At 40.7% G+C, this 17367-nt stretch overlaps 1 protein-coding gene across 2 annotated transcripts; it reads right to left on the bottom strand.

The window, feature by feature from the left end:
• Positions 1-53: 53 nt before the first annotated feature.
• On the bottom strand, positions 54-11935 carry LOC131256045 (protein PHR1-LIKE 3-like). Of its 2 annotated transcripts, none has more exons than XM_058257053.1 (6): positions 11674-11935; positions 5188-5264; positions 4950-5004; positions 3442-3511; positions 3252-3321; positions 54-975 (listed from the first exon to the last, which is right to left on the bottom strand). In XM_058257053.1, exons 1-6 carry the CDS (start codon positions 11855-11857, stop codon positions 496-498), a joined length of 936 nt encoding a protein of 311 aa, XP_058113036.1. In that variant the 5' UTR covers positions 11858-11935; the 3' UTR covers positions 54-495. The 2 variants fall into 2 exon arrangements, with proteins under 2 accessions (XP_058113036.1, XP_058113037.1); XM_058257054.1 differs by having other exon boundaries at positions 3442-3496.
• Between the last annotated feature and the right edge of the window lie 5432 nt (positions 11936-17367).

Raw genomic sequence — 17367 nt, 5'->3', positions numbered from 1 at the left:
ATCATCCAAACGTGGGTCCAATCAAGCGACACATGCAGGCAACACATCTACACGCCATCAAGATACACAATTGACAATGAGCGTTGGGTGAGCAGATCCTGTACCCCCATTACAAAATGCCGGCATTTTGCTTCTGCCCAGCTCCATATCACCAGACTCCCAGGACCTCTAATCCTACTCTTGCATACGTGCTGATGTGGCATGCACATGCCATCCAGGACGTTCATCAGCTGGACCTCAATACATGTACAGTGGCCAGAAATTTAGACATGTCTACTGATCAGGTGGGCCAGACTTGTCCAATGCAAGTAAACCATCAGCCAACTCTTTTTAACAACTCACCATTTTCTATGCAATTGTGGCCAACCTGATTACAGGAGGCCTAATTGCTGGACCACAGTTCGTACAGGTGGGGCCCACCTAATGAATGCCCGGTGCTTGTACACATCTCACGCTGGCATGTGTGAGGAGAGTGGCCATCCTGTTCTTCTTTCCTCATCTTACATTGAATCTTTGGTGAGGGGAGATCGAATCTGCAAAAACAGTACGTGTCGTCACATCCAGCCGTAGATTCTGAGGAAGATGCTGCACCGTCTCTTCGCCCATGCGTCCAATTTGGGTCCCCCTCCATAGTAGAGAATCAGCACAGTACTCCAAATTCGCCGTTCGCTTCTTCCTTGGAAATATCTCTGAAGGCAATCCAGTCTGGCTTTCATTTGAAGTCAGACAGCTCTCAGTAGAACAATCGCCTCGATGGGGTGGCCCATTAAGAAGCTCCTCATCTGCACCATGGACATCAACTCCATTGACTGGCAACCGATGGAAATCTGATAAGCTTATTGGACCACGCAATCTTGACATGACTGTGGTGGTAGATTCCATGGATTGTTCAGTGACCAATTTGCATGCCCGCTCTAACAATGACCCAAGGTACCTCATTTCAGCTTCGATGCAGATCTCCACATGCTTCTTAACCTGCTCAATCAAAAATAAATGAATGAGAATTGATTGGAATCGCTGATCAGAACTGAGAGTTCTGATGAAAAGAAGCCCAACCAACAGTCAGCATTCAACGGTTGGAAATCCTCCTTTTGATGGATAGGTATTGTGATATATGGGATTGGTCTACCCACCATACAATGCATTACATGAATGGTCTGGATCTCAAACATGTGCGCCACATGTATAGATAGGAGCAAGTGAAGCAAATCGTCCGGATAGATTGAAGCATCCAATCCATGATAACAGAACAATTCATCTCTCTCACCTTGCCAAAAAGGACTCAGACCATGGTTTTTTGACTGGTTGACTTGAACCGACTCAGTCATTCCTGAGTCTGAGTCGTGACTTGCCATAGGCCCATGTGCACTGCAACCTTGTGATGTTGGACTGGATTGGACTCAACCAAGTCCAAGTTGACTCGGATGAGTTGCATCTTGAGTCAGATGAGTCATCCACCCATGACTCGGATGCGGCCCCATAATTTCTTCAAGCTCACGACTTGATAACAAGATGAGCCAAAAGTATACATGACTCATCTGAGAAGGTCTGTGACCATTGATTGCAATTGAACCAAATTCAATGGCCACCCGATCAAAACCACTGCCACACCTCAGCATTCAAGAGCACTTTACATTGATAATGTATGTCTGAAATACTCAAAACTTCAGAGATAGAAGGCACAATTAAAATAGAGAATAAAAAGGAGAACAAAGCAGATGAATGGTTGTGCAAGCATAAATTTCAAAACAAAAGAGGGATAGAAACACAAAGATGAGCAAACTAAAGAGGAAATGGGACTGTGATGTGCAACAGAAAATATGAAGGGTTAAGCTGCTTTTATTGAAGAAGAGATCATGGGAGTTCAGAGTCATAGTGCAAGAAATATTATTTGAAGAGAAATTCTGTTTCGATTCATGCGAGGAGAGATTTGCAAGGTGAATAATGGCACATGTTCTAACCAGGCAAACATGCCAGAGATCCAAGCCACACTAGGTGGAGCTGGCCACGAACATGCCAAGGCCAGTGAATCGGACCAATCCATGCATCAGATAGGTGCACTCATACATGGAAAGTTGATGGAAAATTGGCTATGGCCTCCAACCTACAACTATGGTGCACCCATTGAGTTAACAAGCCTGGCCTTCGGGTTAGGACATGCTCATGTTGAGACCCACCTGGCACATAGCCTGGATCTCGCACAAGTACATGAAGGTGGCACATATGCTACAATCCATTTCTTCAGATTCTTTTCATAAGAAGTGCTTTAGCATATCTCTTATTTCATTGAAGTTGAGGCATCCTCTCAAAAGAAAAGGCTAGGGGAGAAACAGTTGGGACTAAATATAACAACAGTAGGAAACTGTTAGATGAAGACGTTCAAAACCTACCAATGCCAATATAGGCAGGTATTCCGTAACGGTAACGGTGGCCATAACAGCCACCACTGTTACCTTTACGATACTGGTTGTAACGGCTGTTACAGCCACCGTAATGACTGTTACGGTCTCTTTTTTTTATTGGAAAAAAAAAAAAAAAAAAAAACCATCGAAAAACCTATATTTTCCCTGTAACGTTGAAAATATATCCGAAAAACCTATATCTGCCTAGTAACAGACCATTACAGGGCTGCTACAGCCTTTACAAGGGGCGTAACAGACTGTTAATGGTGGTTGCAGGTTATTTTTTTCAATAACAGCTGTTACGACCATTACGACCCCGTAATGTATAACGGTCGTCACCAGTTGCCACTGTTACCTTACGTAATGGCCTTTACGGCACACCATGAGTATAGCATATGTCCGCATGATCCAAGCTGCTCATTAGGTTGGTCCTGAATTTTCCAAGCCCTACTCCAAGAGCTAGGCTAGTCAAGTCATCAGTAAGCCACACATCCAAGGTGGGGCCAGCCTGAGGAGCTGCTGGATCATGCACACACGTTCAATGCTTGGAATATGAGCATGGATTTAAGACTTGGGCGACATAAGCCAACTCATCCAGTCTCAAGTTGAGGACTCATTCAAGTCAGGGCTGAATCAGTACAACTTGGCTTAGTCAAGGTGACATCGGCTACGACCAAATCCAACTCAACTTGGATGAGACACATTGGACTTGTCTGACTCGTCAATCCACCCAAGACTAGAATCCCTTTCCCACATCTAACTAGCCTTAGCAGGGATCTAGTAGAAATCCAGATACAAAGCTGTGGGAGATTGTCTGAGTTCGACTTCTCTAAGGACAAGGGAACTTGCCTCAAGCTGTTCATGCAGTTTCCTCTGCATTTCCATTTGAGCTCTTAACGCCTCTTTCACCTCAAAGCCCCTGAAAATAGCATCTCCCATCATGTTAATGATTTTTGGTGCATGTGCTTCATGGCAAATAAATGTTCGTGTATCAGTTTACAAGATTGATAAAGGACTGCCATAAAATGTGTTATCTTACTCGTTCATATCAGAAGTCAGCTGTCCCGGAGGTGAAGCTCTTGCGCCCTGGCTTTCTGAAAGGTAGGAAGCTGCAGTTCCATCATTCAATCCATAGACAGGCAGAGATGGTTCGAAATGGGTTAAGCATTTTTGCATGCAACTGACAAGAAGAAGATGCTGCTTGCAAGCACCCACCTGCAAATGCCAAAGACAAGGGCAGCAGATGTGCAAACATGGAATGTGTTTGAGATCTTGCCCATTCGTCTGGCAGGAGTCATGGACAGTGTGCACTCCCTCAAAATCATGCTGATTAGCTCACAGGGAGAGTCACAAGTGTATATTCAATGCGGCATCGTGGATAGTTGTCTGCCTCCATTTTCTCATGCATGTGTGGTCCACCTGAGGAGCAGAAAGGGTTATTTTGGGCTATGGTACATTCACCGCTGGCCTGCTGATGAGTGATGACCAGCCTGGATCTTGGGCACATGCACCACATCAACACATGTCAGGTGCTGGTGTTGGTGCTTGCAGTTGGGTGCTTCCAATAGCATCCTGATGAGAAAGGCGACTTCCTCTGGTCAAGGTGCTCAAAATGAAGTAACCAAAACAAGGATATGGTAGAATTCTAATCAGGATCCAAATTCCAGCCAATCAGTAAATGAAATATTTCATTTTTTTTTTTAAAAAAAAAAGATCAATTGGATTGAAAGACTTGAAACACACATGCCTCAGCTGGTTGAAGCAAGAGGAAAAATTTCAATGACACTGAATGGTGTGATTGTTGGCAGAACCAATGTTCAAATAGTCAGATTTGTCCCTGGAATTGAATCGGTTTGTAGATCTCAAGTTCGACTTCATGAATCAATGAACCACTCAACGATTTTCAATGGAACATGAACGGACTCAACACCTAGGAGCCTGGCCAAACCGAGTCCGTCTGAGCAAAACTGAGTTGATAATTGGGTTTTAAGGATCCAACCACTTACTGCTTGAGTAAGGTAGCACAAGCACACTCATCAAATTGACTCAAAATGAAATTGTATATGACCTTTCCTTTTGGAGCTTTGCTAAGCCACGTGTGTGCAACAAAGCTTATTTACATGCCACACATGTGCCAACATGGCATGATAGGTCAGAGATCCAATCCATCATCAAAACAGCAACACTATATTGATGCCCTAGCCCAACAATCAGATTGATCCACTGGTTACGTGAGCCACAGTTAGCAAAACAAATGTAGGGCTCCGAAAAATGTGGCTGAAGTTTCTTTTCCCATTCACTTGATTCCAATATTGGGGCCCACATGCTGAGCGGACCAGAATTATTTGGGGAAAACATATACAAGGTCGGACCAACCAGATGGATGATTGGATCTCGCACCTATGTGCCATGCTGGCACATGTGGCATGAACATGAGCTTTATTTAATGTGCCGTCTGCGAATAGCAAAGCTCTTCCCTTTCAAGAAGTGCCTAACAAGGAAAAAAAGAAGTAACTCATAGTGAAAGGACATGCACATCAGACCTACCATCTTTGGATTGCTCTGTTGATTCTTTGCCTGATTGCTTACCTAGCCGGTACTTCTGATAAACAGCAAGAAAAGGCTATGAATACTAAAACCATTAAAATTCACATTAATCTTCACACCTGATTGTATGATCGCAATATAACTGCAAACTACATAAGATGGATGCAAGTGAAACACTATAAGGACAATAGTGAAAAAAAGCTTAAGAACTATGGAGACATTTAAGCAGCCAAGGCACCTGAAGATGACTCTTCAAGTGAAAAAGAGTAAGTCCCTTCACGCCCATTGCTCGCAATATGGTCTTTGGCGTCGCTTCTGAAAAGTCAAAGCCACACAATGGGAATGTGACAGAAGTTTGTAATAATCTGATGCTGATAGCAACATGAAATTAGATCAATCAACTGAAAATTATGGTTTACCATGTATTATAATTTTACAGTAAAACTTTCATTGCTTTATTGAATAAAATAACAACATTGATATGAGATATAAGACTATTCCACCCCTTCAGTATTTTCCAATAGCTTTAACTTGGCATGGATTAGCAAGGAAGGATACATGCTAAAAGCAGTTCAGCCCAACCTTTATGTGTGCCAAACCAAAATGCATAAACCCAATTAGAATAATTAGAAGGGGCTGCTTTCAAAAGACCAAAAAAAATTACAAAAGAAAAATCTTCAAGGGGATATCTAACCAGAGAAGCACACCAACTTCTTATCTGGTCCACTGTGCAAATTGGATGCATAACATAATGTCCAGATCCAGACCATTCATCGGGTGGGTCCCACCATGAATGGACTTTTGCCTACAAATGCCACCGATTAGACAAACCTACACATCCAATTGTTGGATCTCTTTCTATACAACTCTACCTGTCACTAGTATTCTTTTCCATGATACATTTGTAGTTCCTTAGCTGTACAATCCTTCTAACCCTCTCCCAATTTGAATGGTGAATTGGGCTCGCGTTCCCTCTTCGTATTGCTAACATTTTGAAACGGACACTTCCCCGCCCCCGCACCCGAATCTCTTGGCGGTTTGCTTCATCCTTCATGCAACCATATGTGGTTCCCTCTTCCTACCGCTAACATCTTGAAACAGCTATACAATCAGATGTTTAGGATTGTCCAATCATTTTTCGACCATGGCCGACCAACTGTTCATCGGTTAATAGTCTGTATCATGCACCATTGTTGCACATGCCAATTTTCTGTAGGAGCTCATAGCAAGGAGCACCAGTGCCACAAATGGATGGCCTCATTTGAAACTGTCCAGATAAAGATGCTCTACCACCATCAAAGTAGCACTTAAAATGCAACTCCAAAACAGAAAATATGTTAAAAACATTCAATTCACCACATTACCATCATCAAGGTATTCCGTAATGGTAACGGTGGCCATAATGGTCACCACCATTACCTTTACAATACCGGTCGTAACAGCCATCACAGTCTCTCTCTGTCAATTTTTTGTAGAAGCTCATAGCAAGGAGCACCAGTGAAATGAATGGATGGCCTCACTCGAAACTGTCCAGATAAAGATGCTAAACTACCATCAAAGAAGCACTTAAAACGCAACTCCAAAACAGAAAAGATGTTAAAAACATTCAATTCACCACATTACCATCAGACCAGAACTAAAAACAAAAAAGTAGTCGCAGAACAGAAGTATCAACAATCAAATTGCCAAAACAGCATCATAAGTCTCACAAGTCACAACAATTTTGCAACTGTAATCTGATACAGCATATGCACTCAATACTCCACAATCATGAAGCAAGCACATTTCTTCATCATCGTTATCATCATCTAAGCCAGATCCCAATTAATTGGGGTTGGCTACATGCATCCTGTTTCGCCATTCCACTCTAACAAGGGCTACATTGTGCCTGTTAGAGTTTTGTGCTCTCATTGCTGGTCCCCAACCCAGATAAGGAGGGTTGTGCCAGGAAGGCAGCTGGCATCAAACTTATTACATAACTTAAAAAAACAAAAGCAAAATGTAACAATACACACAATACTCCACAATCAACAATCACTTGAATAAACAAAGAAAACGTGAGAGGAAAGCTACACCAAGTTGCACAGCTAGGAAAACCTCATCATCCAGTCAAGCACACATGTGCAGGTACATTTTGGGAATGCCGTCCTTAGATGGGTGCTTGACCAATCATCACAGGACTACATGAGTTTTTTAACAATCGCATGACTCAGTTTGACACATCCTCTATAAAAAATTATCAACTATCACCGATTAACCACTTGCGAAAGTAGCTAAGCCACTAAAATGCTCTAAATATCTACCTCAAATCAGTGTTTGGTGACATTCAATGCAAAAGCACCAAATTACACATCTTTCTTCAAATGACTATTGATTGCTGCTCACTGAAAATCATTATATCAAAGAAAAGAAGAAGAAGAAGAAGTAGAAGAAGAAGAATAGAAACCCAAATCATGAGAATAGAAAAGAACCCATATCACAAAACAAAGACATTCAACTTCTCCAGTTCAAGTCCCTCAATATAACAAAAATGCAATCAAATTCCTACATAGAAGCAGATGTAAATGCATTCAATGGTCCAATGCATCAAAATTACAAATTATAAGCAACCAAACCAACAATAGATTAAAAAAAATAATTAAAAATTAAAATTAAAGAAGAAGAAGAAGAAGAAGAAAAACCAAAATCAATAAAACACAAAAAAATCCAACATTCCCAAGTATGTATGTACATACATACATATACACATATACATACACATATGTATCTATACATATACATACATACATATGAATATAATCAGTGTGCATACGCGCGCACGCGCACATGTACATACCGATACATATATGCATCTATATGTACACACACATGTATATGTACATATATGTACAGACACACAGGTGCACATGCGCACGCACCCACACACAAAAACCAAATTACCCTCGAACTCCCCCAAGAAAACAAACCCACATCACAAAACAAAACATCCAACTCCTCCATCTAAGAAAAGGAGTCTTATTTCCACACTAATGTGGGGGCAATTGCGTTATGATATGGTTTTCTTGTGAATACTATCAGCAACTCCATAATCACCGAATTAAACTTTTTGGAGGTGGAACTAGTTTACACTCAATTTGACATTGTTAGATCAAACGACTTAGAAAATGCCATGTAGCAACTCTATCTCAATTGAGATGATAAAGAAAATCTTTGCGACCATTAAAATGACGATTTCAACCATAAAACATAAAAACCGCTAACGGCCATCACAGCCGACGCAATTGGAGGAAGGAAGAATGTGAGAAGCCAAGATGGTCGTCGCCATGAGACACGTGTCTCATAGCTAGATAGATAAGAAAAGTAACTGCACACGGCAACGTTAAAATTCAAAAAGAAAAATTTTTAAAAATTTTTAAAAAAAAATTTTAAAAGGAAAAAGAAGAAGAAGAAGAAGAAGAAGAGAAGAAGCTAAGGATGTACTCATAATGAGCAGAGACTGTAAAGCAATAAATCCAAATTCTCCAGTAGGGCGATAAATGCAAAGTGATTCCCATTTACACATGGAAAGACATGAATGACTACAGTTATATAATTACTTGAAATAGGAAACGCAATCACGTAACTTACTATAAGCAATATTTTCTAGTACACATGGCCGAATGTGAAAGGCTACATTTACGTGAAGGGTTAAGAGACTTGCACGAGATCGCACAGTCAGCAAAAAGATAATCTCTCGTTACACGTGACAGATCGTAATTGGCCACATTTGCTTAATGGCCAGCTAATTGCGCAAAGATTATGAAAGATCACCCACAATGATAAAGATCACTTTCCAACAACCGCCATACATGCCTATAAATAAAGCATAGAACAAAGAGCTCCAAGCCCACGCCAATTTAACACAACTCTTTTATATAGCACAACACTACACATTGCAAGGTAAAATGACCTATATGCACAATTGTCGACTGGTCATTATCTCCTGAGAAGAGAGTGAACTTAGGGATCTTTTAGCCTTACGGCAACTTGAACTACTGATCAATCCATTCTGGGTAAGGCTTTTGATATGTGGGTATAATGACCCTTCGGCATTGAGCTTGGCTGACCACTTCTTGTATCAAATTAATCGGGTATTCACAACCTAATTGATGAAGTTCTGCGACTTCTAATGGTCTCTAAGCCGCAAGGTTTCATAAAGGGAGGAACTAAAAGCACCGGCTATTGGCCCCCGAGTTGTTCGGGCTCAACATTGTAATGCGACACCGGAGGCACAAGCGGTTGCCCCGGGGTTGTTCACTCACGATGACGAAGGCCATATCTCTTACAATGCTGAAGATCACTCCCCAACAACTGCCCTACGTGGCTATAAATAAAGCAAAGAATAAAGAGCTCTAAGCATATGCTAATCCAACACAACTCTCTTATATAATACAACGGGGCCTATCTTTCATCCCTCATAAACATTATCCTAGTTTAACCTAGCTTAGTTTAGTTTTAGCCAAACTTCTCCACTGCTATTCAACGCAATGCTGCAGAAAGCATGGACCGATTAGGTTACTTATCTCTCCTCTTTGAGTTCATGATCACACCGCTGAACTATTAAGAAGATTCCTAAGTTTCAAAGAGAAGGCTAGCAAGGCTTTCTTGCCTATGTGCTTAGAGATTCCGTCAATTGGCTAGCCTAGGAAGTTAGACTCTGCAATGAACAATTGATCGTTTAATCACAATCGACTCACCTACGAAGCCTAGTTAAGCAACAAACGAATAATTGAGTCACGACATCTCGCTTACAAGTGGGGCCTCGAGTGACGAACGGGTAGTCATTGGCCACGACTACCTTCCTCGTGAAGCTTGATTCCAAGTGACAAACGAATTGTCACCCTATTGGCCGTCTCACCTACAAAGCACAGTTCCGAACGATGAACAAATTGTCATTTAACCACGACCATCTCATCTACGAAGCCCAACTGTGCAACAAACAGATTGTCAAAGATCCACTCGCCATCCAATCCCGCGAACTACAATTGTCTTACCTACGAAGTTTAGTAGAGCAACGAATAGACTGTTGTTACCAGCAGCCGTTATTACTACTCGTTGAACTTTATAAGCTATTAGGTGCTTAATTGAAAGGCCTTTTCTCACAAAAGGTAAAATAACCCATCAGAAGGAGAAACCCTCCCCTTCGCAAATCATTTGATTCTTCATAATTGATGGTTGAATAGATGGCCTAGTCCATACAGAACTCGGTCCTCGGTCTATTTGGCACTTGGGGTCCTTATAAATCATACAAACAGACAATTGAATTTAAGCTAAATACCATTTTTTGACACACCCGGTGGGATGCATGCCATTCAACAAACGTGGCCTATTACAATCAGCCACGTGTAACGAAAGATTATCTTCTATCATGCCGTGCAATCTCACGTAAGTCTCTTAAGGCTTCACATAAATATAGCCTTTCACATTCCGCCACGTGTACAAAAAAAAAAAAAAAATTTGTCCCTAGCAAATTACATGATTGTGCTCTATATTTCAAGCCATCATATAACTATGAGCATTCAAGTCTTGCCACGTGTAGATGACAATCACTTTGAATTTATTTCTTTACTAGAGAGTTTACATTTATTGCTCCACAATTTCTACTCATTATGAGCGCATCCTTAGCTTCTTCTTCTTTTTTAAATTTAGGTCTTAACATTGTCACATGTAGTTACTTTTCTTACCTATTTGGTCATGCGACACGTGTCTCATGGTGACGACCATGTTAGCTGCTCATAATCTTCTTTCCTCAAACTGCGTCGACAATAACAACCATTGGCAATTTTAACATTTTAAAAGCTGATTTCATCATTTCCAACACAACTCTCTTATACAGCATAATGCTATCCATCTTTCATCCCTCATGGACGCCTATCCTAGTTTAGCCTAGGTTAGTTTAGTTTCAGCCTAACACCTCCGTTGCTAGCCAACAAGCTACAAAAAAAATGGACCGATTAGGTTATTTATCTCTCCACCTTATGTCCATGATCACACCATTGGACGGCTACAAAGATCCCCAAGTTTCGAACAAAAGGACAACATGGCTTTCTTGCCTACTTGCTTAGAGATTCCGTCGATTGCCTTGCCTACGAAGTTTGACTCTGCAACAAACAGCCAATCGTCCCATCACAATCGACTCACCACAAAGCCCAGTCAAGCATCAAACAGACACTCAAGTTATCCCTTTTAATTTTCTTTTAGGCGGGGACTTTAGTTGCACGTTCAATAATATAATCAGCTTCAGCCTCATTTTTATTTTTAATCTATATTGTCGTATCGTTCAATTGTACAAGCTATCGCGCACTTAACCCCCTCGCAAATTGCATGATTCTTCATAATCGGTGGCTGAATAGACGGAGTCAGCAACCTGGGGTCACAAGGCGTTCAGTTCGATTAGAGCTATATTCGGCTCTGACACACCCAATACTTACACATCATAAGAACGACCGAATTTGAGACAAACAGAACTAACAACTTTAGGGGGTGGAAATTTCAATTTCCCTCAAAAAAAATTAAAGCTGGATTTTGTTGTAACAAATATCATGAAATTTCAAGATATTTCGCGCCAAATTACACTAATTAATCATGAAATTTCAAGATATTACGCAGCCAAAAAAGGTATCGAATTAGAATATAACAGAATTAAAGAAAAAGGAAATGATAGAAATGGAAGGAAAAAACTAACTGCCCGGACCGCCAAGCTGAGTCACGGCGTCGACGAATCGGTCGTGAAGATCAGAAGTCCATCGAAGACGAGGTTTTGGATCGGCAGTGAGAACAAGGCAAGGATCTACACGGAGACTGGGTGTATGTCCTTCTTCCTTGGGTTGAATTACACCTTCATTGCAATGAATCAGACCAGAAAACATCTTCTTCTGCTGAAATCAACAAACCCCCAGGAATCCCCAAAAAGAGAAATGAATGCCTCCTTTCTGCAGTGGAAGAAAAAGGCCCTTTCGCTGGAAGATTTCTCCAGCGGAAGACAAAAGCAGATTTCGTCCGACCCCCGGTCGTACCTAGCAAGGTTCGACCAGATATATGTGGGTCCCACCATGATTTTTCTGTTTATCCACACTGTCCATCCATTTTTATCAGATCATTTTAAGGTATGTAATTAGAATATCCAACCATCATTTGAACCACACCAAACAGTAGACTTGGGTTGCATTAAATGCAAGAGTCATCTCTGGTATGGTCCACTACAGCGTTGGATCTGCCCTTTTTAGGAATATATCTTATCTTGATCTAATAAAGTGGATGGACGGCGTAGATAAACAGATACCTAACGGTGGATTCCCACACGGATCTTGTCGGACCTTGTTTCGTCCGACCGGGGTCGGACACGATCCACTTCCAGATATTGGCGCTTTTACCGAAAAGATTAAAAAAAACCCGCGTCTTTGAATTTTTTACGCGGGTTTTTTTGCTTTACCGACACGGATTGTATACTGACCCTGCCAGCGCGTTGCTACTGGTCGCTGTCTGTGGGCCCCACCATGTTGTATATGTTTTATCTACGTCGTCCATCCGTTTTTATAGATCATCTTGGGATATGAGAAACAAAAAAAAAAAGAAAAAAAGAGGCATATTCAAATATTAGGTGGACCATACCACAGGAAATAGTAGTGATCGAACCCCAACCATTAAAAATCTCTGTGGCAACGAAAGTTTTGAACGAATGTGATATGTATTTTTTGCTTTCATACTGGTCTTTGTGGCCTAATCAATAGGCTGGATTGCAAATAAAAATTACAGTGCGCCCTAGGAATCATTTAATGGTAAGCGTTGAACTAACTATATTTCCTGTGGTGTGGTCCACTTTAGATTTGGATATCTCTCATTTATGGGCTCATGGCATAAAATTATTTTTAAAAATGGATGGATAGAGTGGATGAAAAGCATACATCATGGTGGGGCCCACAGATCACCGAAAAGTGGCGACGCGCTGCTACGGTAGGGTTAGTATGCAATCGGCGTCGCTTTACGGAGATGATACGGTGGAGCAGGAAGAACCAGAATGTGGTAGATCCCACTGTTCACAGGACACGTGGCAAGGTGATGTGGAAATCAGATCCGACCGATGTGGAGGGCCTGGCATGGATGGTTTAGATCTCAAAGCTCACTTCATTAGATAATCCTTTTCCTCTGATATATAGAAACTAAAGTAACGGTACAAAATAACAACAGTTAACGGTCAAACATGCCACGATAGTGGATAGGATTATTTATTGAGCGGCCCTATCGAGACATCACCCTGCCACGTGTCCTGTGTAGAGACGGCTCTTCCATAAGTGGGCCCATCTCAGTGTTTCACTGATCGGACGATCCTGACCGTATAGTGGGCAGACTTCGCCTGTAGATGTACCCGTTTTCCATTCTTGTCGACCGTCTGTTGGCAGATCAACAGTGGGTTCGAAAGGATCGTCTAATCAGTGGATTTTTGTTTTTTGGGCATGGACCATCTGTTGTAGATCCCACTAGATCAACGGTCCGGATCGTGTATAGTGAGTTCCATGTACAGTAGAAGACTGAGGGTAGAAGTGAAGTGGGCCATCACCCCCTCCCCCCTACTGACGCTGCTGCTCGCCAGTAGCCATTGAACAGTGCTTTGTGAGCCCCACCATGATGTATGTGTCTTATCCAGGCCGTCCATCCATTTTTTTCTGATCATTTTAGGGCATGAATCAAAAAATGAGGCAGATCCAAATCTCATGTGGACCCCACCACAGAAAACAGTGGTGGTTGAACTCCCACCATTAAAAACTTCTCAGGGGCCACAAAAGTTTTGGATGAAGCTGATATCTTTGTTTTTTAATCATCCAGCCATCTGTGACCTAATAACAGGGTGGATGGCAAATAAACACTATTGTATGTCTTAGGAAGTTTTTAATGGTGGGCATTTATTCGCCACTGTTTTCCTGTGGTGTGGCCCACTTGAGATTTGAATCTGCCTCATTTTTGAGATCATATCATAAAATGATCTGGAAAAATAGATAGACGGCGTGGATAAAAGATATACATCATGGTGGGGCCCATAGGGCACTGTCCAGCAGCGTCATTTGGCAATCCACGTCCTTCATATTTTGTCAATGCTGGCTTTGGCCCACCAAGGAAAACGTGGGAGATTTTTGGTTTCTGCTTTGCTATTAAAAAAATGGATGGTTGATTTGTAAAGAATGAGGGGACTATAGCCATGTGGTAGGTGAACCCTCCCTAGTATTCCTCCAATCAATTTGTGAAGTAAAGGACCGTTTTTCCCCTGTGGGTCCATTCACATCAACTAGTGTCGGCAATAGGCCGGCTAGGGTAGGCTTTTTGACCGAGCCTACTAGGCTTACCTTAAATCCAGTCATCCCAAGCTTGGCCTGGTCCCATTTTGGGTCTAGTTGGGTTCAGGTGGGTTTGGCGCCCTCTTGGAGCCGGTTAACAATCTGGAACCCGACCTCTGCAATGGGAAGCTGGGTGGGGCCTACCGTAATGTTTGTGGAAAATCCACTCCGTCCATCCGTTTTGCCAGACCATATTAAGATATGGACCTAAATATGATGCAAATCCAAAACTCAAGTGGGCCACATGACAAGAAAATGTGGCTAGGGTCCACCGTAATGTAACTGATAACACTAAAATTAGTCTATCTATTGCGCGGCCACTTGAGTTTTGGATTTGCGTCATTTTCAGGCTCATGTCCTAACATGATCCACGAAAACGGATGGACGGAGCAGGTTTCTCACATACATCATGGTGGGCCCCACTTAACTTCTTATTAAGAAAGTTTATGCGAAAGGCTTTAGCCCTACATTTATAGTATCACTTTCCCATCAAACAAGCTTCTCATGCAGTGAGTGGCATTTTGTCTACATCCAAACGCAGTCAATGCTATCATGAGTTATTTTGAAAATTGATGATCTACATATAGAATTACACCCAGCGATTGATCACCTCTTCTAACATAACTGCTAGAAATTCCTAGACTTGAAGGAGATCATTTCCCTCTATAATTCAAATGTGAGGGTATGTGAATTAATTTTGTGGATGAAAATTATCATTTTCTTTTACTTTTTATTTGAATTTCAAATGCGATTCTTGTTAAATCAACATTTTACCTGATCTTGATATTTCTTAGGGTCCTTTGGATACCACTAAATAGAGGCATGCTCACATGCGCACCATGCACACCTCTACACATGTGTTATGGGCTTTTAATCCGAACAGTCCATGTGATGCGGCATCCCATGAAACCTCAAGGGACTAATTTTTTACCCTAATCTAAAACTCTGGTGGACCATAACAAAGAGAGATGCAAAATCAAGGGAGGAAGCTGTTTTTTTTTTTCATGGCTCACCAAAGTTTTAGATCAAGGTAAAAGTTGACCCCTAGGATTTCATGGGGCGTTGCATCACATTAACCATTCAGATTTTGGATTCACATCACGTATGATGAGTTCTCAAAATGTTTACACAAGTTTCATGCGAACTAGTATGTAATTAATCGAATGACCCACTACATGAGTTACTTTTTCTACTTATAGCAATAGATAAGTAACTTATTTGAGATAAGTTTGGTTTAAGATCAATTATAAATAACTTTTTTACTTAAAGGTGATAAGTTACTTGTGGAAAAATAGCTTATCGGAAGTAACTTACTATCCAAACGCCCCTTAGAATTACATGGATGTTATGCATTGCATTTATAAATACCCATACATTATTTGAAAAATGAGATTTGGATCTCATATCATTTTCAATGTCTTAATGTTCTCTCTCCTTTCAGCTTATAGAGAAATAGATTTTAGAGAAAGGAGATCTCAAAGAAAAAAGGAAATTGAAGAAGAAGGTTTGCTTGAATGGGACATAAGAGTACAACTCAGTCTTCATGACTAGACATTTGGCTCAAAAACCTTTCAATGGATTTTTGAGTTTGAGAAATGGTATTACGAGTAAAGATCAAAACCCTCCCTCAGCAATATCAAAGAAATTCAATGTCAAAGTCTGCATTTATTTATTATTATTATTTTGTAATTGTCATGTTTATATTTGTGTTATGATCTGAAAATTGAAGTTTCATCATTGTAGTTCATTATCATATATTTTTGAACAAATCAGTGAATTGTTTTCCGAAAACTGTGTGGTTGGTAACTAGCTGCATAAAAATGAGCCGGTGGTGACTAGAACCTTCAATTTTTAGATCCTGAGCACTGATCCTAGAGCTATTGTCACAGTTTTATCCATTTTGTCCATCCACTGAAACCTGTTTGTAGACAAGTTTTGGATCCAACTACTATTTGTGTTTTTCCTTCGCTCTTAGCGTAGATCAATTATTATTGGGTTTGATGGCATATAAAAATTAAAGTGTAAGATGACTTTGTTGGTTCTAAAATACAAATATATAACAAAAAATTCAAAAACAAAATTAATAGCAAATAATATAGAAAGTTAAGGTATGTTAAGTCTACTTCCAAAATACAACTAAAGTCGAAGATAAACAGCTTTGATCAGTACACTTATGACCTCAACCACACAAACTTGACAATGCTTGCACTTACTTGTCCAAACAAAAGCTATAGAAAGAAACCAGAAGAAAATTAGAGAGGGGATAATTTTCAGATGTATATACAATAAAGATGGGAAGCCTATATGAAGAAGGTAAGTAACCGTCAAGGGCTCAAGATGCATGTGAGAGCGGCATAATAAATACATGTCGGGTACATGTTGTTCATTAATTACTAAGTGCATGATGCTCTATCTTGATGTGCATGAATAGAATAAAACATTCCCAAAGAAAACAAAAGTACCCAACCAAAGAGTCCACACCACGACTGTGACCACGGTGCGCAGTGTTGCTCTCATGGCATAGCTTTGTTTTCCAATACAAAAGATTAGTAAGGAATTTTAATATAAAATCTTAATTTTTAAATTTTCTTTCTAATGTGAGATAAATTTAAACACAATTAAAATAAGTAGGTTAACAAAAAGTGAAAACAAATTTTCTTGTTTTTTACTAATCTTTTTCTTCTTTTATTCTAACAGGTTTCAGCCGTGGTGTCTATCACCACTCTTTTCTGTGGTGTGCCTTGGTGTGTAGATCTACTTTATTATTATTATTATTATTATTTTGCTTAGCTTCTTAACGTGAGCTAGCAAAACCGTCGGACAAACAGGATGTCCAATGGACATTGTGGTGGCGCAGAGCTTTTGGTTCCACAGGCTCCTTGTACAGGGGTTGTAAGAAATTTGCATCCTGCTCCCTACCTGTCATGATTTAAAACCAGTGTATTGAATTCCCACACTGCCCCACCTGTCATAATTTAAAACCTGAGTATATACTGTGCATCGATATTTAATTCCAGCTACCGATCACAAAATTCCATCACGATAATTTA

Source organism: Magnolia sinica, chromosome 9 (assembly GCF_029962835.1).
Source record: "Magnolia sinica isolate HGM2019 chromosome 9, MsV1, whole genome shotgun sequence".
Classification (NCBI taxonomy): Eukaryota; Viridiplantae; Streptophyta; class Magnoliopsida; order Magnoliales; family Magnoliaceae; genus Magnolia; species Magnolia sinica.
This window is presented reverse-complemented; position numbering and strand designations above follow the sequence as displayed.